General features: G+C 55.2%; 1 protein-coding gene across 1 annotated transcript; it reads right to left on the bottom strand.

Annotated features, from left to right (window-relative positions):
- Positions 1-2,065: 2,065 nt before the first annotated feature.
- On the bottom strand, positions 2,066-7,468 carry ARSI (arylsulfatase family member I). The gene is made up of 2 exons (NM_001048118.1): positions 7,149-7,468; positions 2,066-3,473 (listed from the first exon to the last, which is right to left on the bottom strand). Exons 1-2 carry the CDS (start codon positions 7,466-7,468, stop codon positions 2,066-2,068), a joined length of 1,728 nt encoding a protein of 575 aa, NP_001041583.1.
- Positions 7,469-10,273: the final 2,805 nt, after the last annotated feature.

The raw sequence follows: 10,273 nt of genomic DNA, 5'->3' as shown, positions 1-10,273 counted from the left end.
TAGCCCTAGAGCTGGACTCTCTATGTTTGAAGCCAGGTTAGCCATAGGGGGTAGGCCTTGGCATCTAGGGAACATCAGAAAGGGCCTTTTATGGTCCTGCTCGTATGGCCCTAAAGGGCAGGGGCCCAGGAAGAGAAGCAGGGTTAGAGCTTGAAGTCAGGCCACATAAGGCAGGCCCAACACACCAGTCTCATGAGAGGCTTCCACTCAACTGTTGCAAGCCCGGAATTGCAGGGGAGCCCTGGCACCATGCCATTCTGGAAGGGCACAGCCCATACAGCCGGGAGAAGCACTCAGTAGAGCTGGAGTATCCTGGGTAATGGGCAGACTATGAACAACCCATCTGTGGAATATGCTGGGCCTGGGACACCATCCCCATGGACGACCTCTTCAGGACTTCCCTCCTAAGCAGGCAGAAATGCCGGGGGGTGGCTGGAATCCAGAGACCTCAGCCAGTCCTGGCCCCTGCCCCCCACAGCCCAGGCCTCAACATCCTCCAGGGGTGGTCGGGGTTGGGGGTGGTGCAGAGGATAGGGCCCGGGACACGGACAGTCACCTCCGTCCTGCCACCCCAGGCCAGACTCTCGCTGCTGGGCTCAGCTACCACTGCAGAGGGCATGCAGCTCTGGAACCCGTACCCAAACCCCCTCCACTGCACCGCACCTACCCCACCCCACCCGTCCTGCTCATCCACAAGCTGACGAGTCCTAACAGGCCTCCTTTGCCAGTGACAAAAATAACTATTTTCAAAATTCACAGCAGGGCTTTCGCCTACACACGCTGCACCGACTGGAACCTGAAGGTAGATGTGCAGGGTGCAGCGTGTGCATGGAGGCGCGCTGTGCAGCGAGCAGGCCCTGAACAGCACCCCCCCCCACGCCCCTCCTCCCACCCCTCAGCCCATGGCCCCCAACACACACACGCAGGGGTCCCCAGAATGACCAAGAAGGAAGGGCTCTTAAATCATCCATTGTATACAGGGGGACGCTGAGGCCCAGAGAGGGCCTGGGATTTGCCAGAGGTCACACGGTGGGCCTGTGGCAGGACTGGATCGGAACCCATATGTTCTGCTTCCCGGCCAGACTGCTCACCTCCTCTCCCATTTGCTGAGTCAATGGTGAGCTCATCCTTGCCCTCAGGATGCACACATGAGCGTGTACACAGACCGCACTCCAGCCCTGGCTTCCGTGTGACTGCATTTTAATCAAGTTAACGGGCTCCTCCACAACCCTTACCTTAGCTAGTTCTCTACAGCCCTGTGAGGTAGGCAGAGCAGGGGCTAACATTCCCATTTGCAGATGGAGAAATTGAGGCCCAAAGGGGAAGGATTGGGTCCAAGGTCAAAGCAGCACTCAGTGGCCTGTTGGCCAGGGCCTCTTTACACGGCTGTTCCCACCACCCTTGATCCTGCAGCAGCTAACAGCCAGGTCAATTCTCTGGGTGCTGGGGGCCAGAAGGACAGCTTTCCCCAACATCCCCCAGTACGAGTCTGGCCTTGGGACCGGCCCAAGCCATGGGAAGACCAGGAAGGGCAGCCTGCCTCCCTGGACCTCCACCCTCAGCACTCAGAGGATCCCTTAAGAGTGGCCAGATTGCCATGTCTCTGCTAGGGGCCAGGCCTAGAGAGCTGCCTCCACATAGCCCCTCACCCAAACACCCAAGCAGTACCACAGAGATGCAGGGTTCAAGGGTGAGGCCTTAAATGAGCTGGGAGGTGGCAAGGTCAATGGGAACTCCATCATGGCCTCAGGTACCAGGTTCACACAAACGGAGCCACCAAGTCATTAGAGCTCATTTACAGATGAGGAAACTGAGGCCTGGAGAGCTCACACGGGCCACTTGAGGTCACAGAGCAAGTCAGTGGAGAGCCAGGACTGGAATCCAGGTACCCCAATCTAGTTTATTCTTCCCCAAGTCAACTCCCCACCCTTCAACTGAGGGGCACTATATGCCCTCCATTTCCCTGCAGATGGGGACTTGACCTCAGACCCCTCCGTGGGGAGGGGCAGGGCCAGGCTTGAATGGAGAAGTTCATCTAGGGGGAGAGATCCTCGCCTCCCTCCCATCAGATCCTCTGGGACATTAGCCTGGTGTTGAGTTTTCGAAAAAAGGATCGAAGCTTGCAAATCTTGCATTTTTTCTTGCGGCGCCCTCGGGAGAAGCTTCGAGCCCTGCCCGCCTCTTCCTCCTCTTCCTCCTCTTCCTCATCACTGGCCCAGGGCCCCCACGCACCCCCATTGAAGTCGGGATGGGCCCGAGGATTCTCGGCGGGGTAGCGCACAGGGATGGCTGTGCGGTTATAGTCCACCAGACGGGCCAGCAGGGCCCGGACCACGTCGGGTCGCTGGCCAGCCAGGTCCTCCCGTTCGTAGGGGTCGGCGCTGATGTTGAAGAGCCACACCGCCTGGCGGGCGCTGGCCATACGCTCGAGGTTCCACCAGCTGCCCGGAAAGGCGGCCAGCGTCTGCGGCGGGATCCAATCTCCGTAGCCGGGGTCCCCCGTCAGCAGCTTCCACTCGCCCACGCGGATGGCGGCCTGCACGGCAGTGTTCCAGATGCCAAAGCCAGCCTCCAGGGAGCCGTGGCGGGCGTGGTTGTAGAGCGGGTCAATGTTGTGCAGGATCTCTGTGCGCGGCGAGGCCCGGCCCTCACTGATGGCCGGCCACACGTCGTAGCCGTCTAGCCCGTCAGCCGCCGAGGCGGTGCCACCTGCCAGACCCACCAGGGTTGGGTACCAGTCAGTGATGTGCACCAGCGCCCGGCTGGTCCGGCGCTTTCGCTTGAGCAGGGGGCTGTGGACGAAGCCAAGGCCGCGCACGCCACCTTCCCAGTAAGTGCCCTTGCGTCCTCGCAGAGGCCAGTTGCTGCCCCCCGAGAAGGTCTGGCCACCATTGTCACTGGAGAAGATGATGACGCTGTTGTTGTAGAAACCGTAGCGCTTGAGGGCCGAGGTGATGTTGCGCACGGCTTCGTCCATGCAGGTCACCATGGCTGCGTACTTCCGCCGGGCCACGTTGCCCATGGTGCGGTAGCGGTACAGGTACTCACGCGGGGACTGCAGGGGCGTGTGCACCGCCTGGAAGGCCACATAGAGGAAGAGGGGCCGCCGGGGGCTGTGGCTAGCTAGGATGTGGCTGACACGCTGGGCATAGAGCATAGTGGAATACTGGCCGCTGAGCCCCCAGGCCACGTTCTCGCCCTCGTGCAGGTCAAAGCCGCACACCCCGGGACCGTCACAGTTGTCATAGGTGTAGTAGTCCACATTGCCCGTGAGCGAGCCCAGGAAGGTGTCGAAGCCCCTGCGGGTTGGCAGGCACTCCTTCCGGTAGAAGCCCAGGTGCCACTTGCCCACCATGTGGGTAGAGTAACCTGCCTCCTGCAGCTTCTGCGGCAGCGTCACCTGGTCCAGAGGCAGGCAGTTGGGCTGCCGAGGGCGGATGATGGAGTGCTGAAGTCCTGTGTGGATCTGGTACCTGGGTGGGGAGAGGGCACAGGTGAGCCACAATCCACTGCTCTGGCCAACCAAGTCCCACTTCTCTCCCTGAGGTGGGCTCTGGCCCCAGCACTTCCAGCAAACCTACAGTAGTAGCCAGCAGGTCTCATCACGTGATAAGCACTTCAAATGCATTATCTCATAGAATCCTCGAAATCAATTGAAGCAGGTATTTACCGTCATTTTACAGACAAGGAGATTGAAGCTTGGGATGGTTTAAACCACTCACCCAGGATCACACAGCTAGGAAGATGGGGAATTAAGAGTCGAACCCAGGTTAATCATGACAACAAAATAGTAATAGCTAATACCAAGCACTCTCTGGGGCTCAGCATCGTGCTATGCTCCCTTATATGAATTAACTCACCAAATTCTCACTGACCTAGGAAGTACATGCATATCATTATTAATCCCATTTTCCAAATAAGGAAACTGAGACTCAATAAATTAAGTTACTTGCCCAGTGATTCAAACAATAAGTAACTGGAGCTGGGATCTATATCCCAGGTGGTCTTCAGAGACTTCAGAATCCCTAAGTTCTAAGCTTCTAACTTGCTCTGGGGCCTAGAGCAAGTCCTGCTCTCCCAGACAAACTCCTACTCACTCTTCAAAGCCCAGCCCAAATGTTCCCCCCCTCTGTAAAGTCTCTCATAACTCTCTCAAAAATGAGTCACTCTTGCTTCTGGGTTAACATTTAGTACACATGATCACTGTCCTACTCGGCCATGGAGTTCTCCTCAGTTGTACATGCTCTTGGGCCCAGTGATATGTAATGGGGCTGTCCTTTACTCAACTTTGTATTCTTGGCATTCAGTGGATATCTAAAGGATATTCAATGACTTATGGAATGAATGAATGGAATGAATGAATGAATGAATGAAACAAATGAAGAATGGCACTCAGAGGATTTTAAAGGCAGAAGGGACTCAAGTCAAATTCTATTTACCTTGTCTTAAAAATACAGGTCCAGGGGTGCCTGGGTGGCTCAGTTAGTCAAGTGTCTGACTTTGGCTCAGGTTATGATCTCGGCAGGATACTGGGATGGAGCCCGAACCGGGAGTCAAGCCCCACACCAGGGTTCACACTCAGTGGGGAGTCTGCTTGTCCTTCTCCTTCTTCCCCTGCCCCTCCCCCTGCTCATGCTCTCTCTTTCTCTCATTCTCTCTCCAAACAAATAAATAAAATCTTTTTTAAAAAAAGAAAAACACATATCCAGAGGAGGGGAAGGGTCTTGCTCAAAGTCACTCCGTGATCAGGGGCAAAACCAGGACCTGAACACAAGTCCAAGCAGAGTCTGAACACAGACTCTTTTCCAGCACATGAGGCTGCCACATATCTCTTGCCCCATAGTGGCCTCGGTTTTCTCATGTAATGGGGTGAATTGGGTAGAACTCTGAAAACCTTCCAGTTCCCAAATTTTATTAGACCAGTTTTCATGTGCCTACCTACAAATTCATGTGGCCCCTGGATCTGGGTCACTCACCCAGGCTAATACTTTGAGGCAGGAGTGAATGGTTAGCTGAATTCTGCATTCCTCATCTATTCATTCAAATCCCTTCTGTGGTCAAGGCCCCCATGTGATCTGCTTATGGTGTCCAGCTTTTACTCAAGTCTTGAAAGCCCAGAGTAAATAAGAAGCCTGGAACTTCACAAGGGTCTTAGAATCCCACACCTTTTTCTCACCCCAGGGGAATCCAAGTTAAGCCAGAACCAGAATACCTGACACCTTTAACCCAAGCATGAGAGTGAGCTCTCCTGTTTTTGGTTTCCTTATCTTAATTAAAGCTGTTACCATTGTTAGGTATCATTAACTACTATTGTTTTTTATTTGCCACATATATTATTTCATTTAATCCTCATCAAAAATCTACAGGAAGATTATGATTGTCCCCATCCTACAGATGATGAAAGTGAGGCTCTCCAAAGTATAGCAATGGGCCCTACTGCAGACGACAATCAAGCAGCGGCTCCAAGCTTTGAACCCAGGTCTACACAACTCATGCCCAAAACCTCTCGGTGGTGCTGGCTCCACAGACCTCAATCAAGCTAATGAATGATAGATTTAATACAGGAAGCACCCTATAGCCAGGTAGCGGCGGAGCCTCTTCTTAGGGCTCGGTACCACGGAGCACTGGTTTGTAAAGTGGGTGGGCCAGCTAAGAGTCACCGAAGCCCGTCTGCAAGTGAGTAACATGAGAAACACCGGTCTCTCCAGCTTCACGAAACGCGACTGGATGCATTAACAAACACTAATGAGAGTAGTCAGCATCAGTCAGATGGAGCCAGCTGCAGGGGGCGGAGGGCAGACGCTGCCCAGCCACGCTCGGCTAACTTCACAGATCAGGGGGTTGGAAGGCTGCCCTGCTGGCTGCTCATTCCCCTGCTCGAACTAAAAGTCACCTCTCGGGAGAGAGACGCTAACTTGTGCACAATTCTTGGGAATGCAGATTCATCTTCCCTCCTCTGGGGGTTAGTCAACACTTGGTCTTCACCGCCACCACCAACGCCCCCACCCACAGCACGTACACCAGCCCCTCTTGCACTTCTCCAGTTCTCTCTCTGTCCTGGAGCTGAATGCTCTGTGCCCTAGTGAAGGAAAAAAAGGTACCTATTTGATTCCTAGCTCTGGGACCTCTGCCAACCACCTGGCCTCTCAGCCCCTTCTCCTACAGACCCTAAAGTTGGGGAGAGGCATGAGTAGGGCCCTCCCTGACTCCATGCCTCAGTTTCTCCCACCTAGGAAACAGGGAGAGCCAGGCTCTTGTTCCTGAGATCATACTAATGGCTTTTGGGTGGAACTTAGAAGAAGGCATGCCTTGGATCCCATCCAAGGAGGATTAGCTTCAGCCTTGCCAAAGGATTTTCTCCTAAGTGGCCAGAGTTTGCCTTCCACACCCCCACCTCCTGTTTCCCTGCTCTTTTAATCCTGTAATCCCGTCGCCTTGCCTGTGGACAACTCCTTACAGAGAAAGCAGCACGTCTCTTTGCGGCTCCCAGCCAACTCGGGAGGATTCCGCAGATGAAAAAACAGAGGCTTGGAGAAATGAAGTAACTAGCCAAGGCTCCATAGGTCACGGCATCCTGTGTGTGTGTCTTTCTGCACCACCTATACATTCCTTGGTTTCCTCTCCATGCATCCATCAATTTGGGGACCCTAATCCCTCTGGTGACATCCCTCATGCTGCCACTTATGGACAGCCAAGCAAGCTACACACAACTCATCCCATCCTCACCACTCTTTTTCAGGATTAAACACTGCTCTCCACCCCATTTATAGAGAAGTTAAATGAGTTGCTCATGGCCTCAGGGTCTGTAAATAGAAGCAGCCTTAAAACTTAAGTGTCAGAGATTGCCATGTTTCTCTATTTCTCTAACAAAGGGATGACCAGATGTCTCCTTCACATGGTGTGTAGTGTGTGTCCTAGAACATGGGAGGGAGGAGACCTCAAAGATGATCCAATCCATTCAGTGCACAGTTGGAGAAACTGAGGCCCAGAGAGGGCAAAGACTTAACTCATGATCACAGGGGCCACTGGGGACAGAATTGGCCGGGTCCTGGTTTCCCAGGTCACAGACGGTGGACTCAGAGGAAATCTACAGCCCGGATTTATTAGGGGCTCCCTCCGCCAGCCCCAGCAGCCTGGGTCATGCCTACCTGCCAGTGAGAAGTTGGCTCCGCGAAGGCGTGCAGATGGGCTGGATATAATAATTCTCCAACTTGACACCCTCGGCTGCCAGCCGGTCCAGTGTAGGGGTCTCGATATCTGAGCCGTGGTAGCCCACGTCGTGGTAGCCCTGGTCGTCGGTGAGGATGAAGATGATATGGGGAGGCTGGGGTGGAGGGGCCGAGGGCTGCTCCAAGCCGGGCTCCCCGGGCCCGTCGGCCACCAGGCTCGGCTTGGCCCAGTCCCAGGACAGGTAGCCGAAGCTGAGCAGGCTGACCAGCGAGAGGCCAGTGAGGGCGTGCATCGCCATGCCGGCCCGCGCGTCCGCCTCGCGCGCCCAGGGCGCACGGCCCGCACGGCGCTGGACGGTGCCGCGGCCCGGGGGGCGGCTCGGGGCTGGGTCCGGCACCGGCGGGCGGCCCTGCGCGGCCGCAGCGGGGCGCTCCGGGGGGGTCAGGCCCGCGCCGAGCTGCCTCCCGCCGCCCGCGCTCCCGCTCCCCCAGCTCAGCCGGGCCAGCCTGAGACGCGGCGTGGCTGCTTCCAAAAAGTGCTCTCCACCATCCTCCGGCTCTCCCCTTCCCACTAGCCCTCGAGTGCTCCCGCCTCCTAATTTCTCTCGCCTCTGCTTTCCCTTCCTCCTCCTCCCGACCCTCCGGGCCCCCAGCCCGGCCTCTCGCCCCGCCCGGAGTCCCGAGAACAGTCGGGCTCCCCGCAGGGAGGCGGGCAGGACCCCGACGGGGAAGGGGAGGGAGGCTCGGGTTGGGCGGGCCTGGGGGGGACACCGGGGAGAGAATGCGAGAAAGTTGTAACATCTGCCGGGGCTGAACCCCAGGTGGAGGGGCGGGACGTGCAGCGGCGGCTCCGCCCCCGGGCGGGAAGCCCAGGCCCGGTCGGCCCTCTGGCTCCGGCCCCCTCCTGGCCCGGGCCGGGAAAGGGAAGGAGAGGGGCTGCTTGGAATTCAGTGGGACGGCTCCGGCGCGGCCCGGTCAGACGGTCCTCCATCTGAGACTCTCAGCATCTCTGCGTGCCAGCCCTGGAAGGGACGCTCATAGTTTCCTATTCCAATCCTGTCTTTCTACAGTTGGAGAAACTGAGGCTCTGGGATAGGTGGGAACTCGTGTAAGTCACAGGGCATGTCAGTAGCTTCTTCCCTGGGGCTCGGTGGCTGCTAGAGTGACAGTAGAGGCAGCAGTGGAGAACGGGAACGACTTGAGCAAGGACCTGGGGCTGGAGATCTGGAAACTAGATTCTGGCCTTTGCCAGCTCCTCTCTCCCGGTGTCCTCCCCTCCCCCTCTTCATTCTGAAGACCGAGGCTAGAGTGCCAGTGCTCAAATCCAGGGGTCAGGGGCTGTTGAATGCATCTTGTATCCACAGAGTCCAGAAGCTCAATCAGCACATGTTGCACGAATGAATGAATGAATGAATGGGCCTCCAGCATGGGTGCAGGCCAACTCCCACCCGAGGAAATCTCCGCGGCAGAGAAGGCATGCTGGAGGGACTCCTGGGCCAGGCAGGTATCATAAAGGAGTAAAGCAGGGGGATGGCCCTATTGCCAGAGGAAGCAGGGGCTACAGTGAGCCAAAGACCACAGCCTTGGGTCCAGCTGACCACTGTCATGCAAGACTGCAGACCAATGTTTCCAGATCTCCTGATTTTCCAAGAACACCCAAATCCAGATTATTATGAGAAATATTCCAACTGTTAAGTGCTAGCAACTAATTTAAAGCAAATGTAAGCGCTGCACGGGCCAACTCAAACCTGAGTAATATGTTAGGCCGTCGGGCGCCTTTTGCAACTTCCACTCTACTTCATTGTTTTCCCAAGTTTTACTAGGCTACATTTTTAAATGGGAAAACTGAATTAAACAAAACCAGTTAGGTATCCTTACTACCAGGACTTCAGACGTCGGATATGCTGACCTCCAGGAGGAGAGTTGGCAAAGCTGTATTTTCCAATTTTATTTGACCAGGGCCCTCCTTTTCACAGGGCTTCTAGAAGGGCCAGTGTTTGGGGTACTTAGGGAAACAAAGACTGCCCAGGTGGGTCTTCTCTGCTAGCATCTTTCCCCTGCCAGCATTCTGTCATGATCCCTTCCCTCTGCCTTAAAACCACTGTGTGTGGGGAAAGAAACCAGACCTCCAAAATAGCAGCCCGAGTGAATCCACATTTTGAAATGAGGGCTGCGTGGGGCCGGCCGCTCCTGTTTGCTCAAAGCCCCATATTTAGGGTGACCAGATTTATCAGAAGGGAAAACTGAGCCTGTTGTTCTGGCAAAGGAAATGTTGAGGACAGACAGGAAAAATACAGCCTCCTGAGGGAAACGCTGCTAAAATGGTGCTTCCAGAGGCTTCAGCCTGAAGGCTGTCCTGGGGGTCAAAGTGGGACAAGTCACAGGAGGTCAGATGGACTTGGATTTTTGCATTCTTTGCATTGTCCCAGACCTCCATCAGGAGGATGTGGAGAAACAGCACAGGCAGAAATGGCAAGGGAGGTGGGGTGGGGATGTAGCCTGGAAGAAAAAAGGTTTGGTTGAGGGGGAAGCTCACAGCCTGCAGATCTCCCGGGGGCAGGGGGAGGTGGGGTTGAAGAAGGGGGTTAGGGAGCATCCTAGCAGAATTTCTAAGAGTTCGAGACTATGGGCTCTGACATCAAACTGCTAGTGTTCAAATCCTGCCACTTATCTGGGGCCAGGCCTTGGGCAGATTATTTGGCCTCCCTCAGCCTCAATTTTTTCTTCTGTAAAATGGGATAACAATATACATGAGACACACTACAGTGTTCAGTAAAGTGCCAGCACAGAGTAAGTACTCAATGAATGTGAATGATTATGATGATTGTTTTCTGTGGTTCAGGGAGAAAAGACCAAGTCCTGTGGGTTGACCATTACTGGGAGGCAGATTTCAGGCCAATTTAAGGGGTTACTTTTGTAGGAAATCTGTCAGCTTTCTTAATCAGAGGACGGCAGTGATGGGTGAATCACCGTGTGGAGAGAAGTAGGTGGCACTCTGGGGCCCAACTCATGTTCCCCAGTATTCATGTTTAAGGGCACCCTCAGTACTCCCCCAAACCCATGGTGGCCTCAGGGGGCATCAACCCCCTCTAACATTCTAGGGA

This window comes from Canis lupus, chromosome 4, assembly GCF_011100685.1.
Source record: "Canis lupus familiaris isolate Mischka breed German Shepherd chromosome 4, alternate assembly UU_Cfam_GSD_1.0, whole genome shotgun sequence".
NCBI lineage: Eukaryota > Metazoa > Chordata > Mammalia > Carnivora > Canidae > Canis > Canis lupus.
This window is presented reverse-complemented; position numbering and strand designations above follow the sequence as displayed.

Bases quoted from the DNA above. Each gene is read 5' to 3' on its own strand.
- ARSI (NM_001048118.1), bottom strand. From the start codon at position 7,468: ATGGCGATGCACGCCCTCACTGGCCTCTCGCTGGTCAGCCTGCTCAGC. The intron at 3,474-7,148 runs GTAGGCATGACC...CTCCCCACCCAG, and splicing joins AGCCAACTTCTCACTGGCAG to GTACCAGATCCACACAGGAC.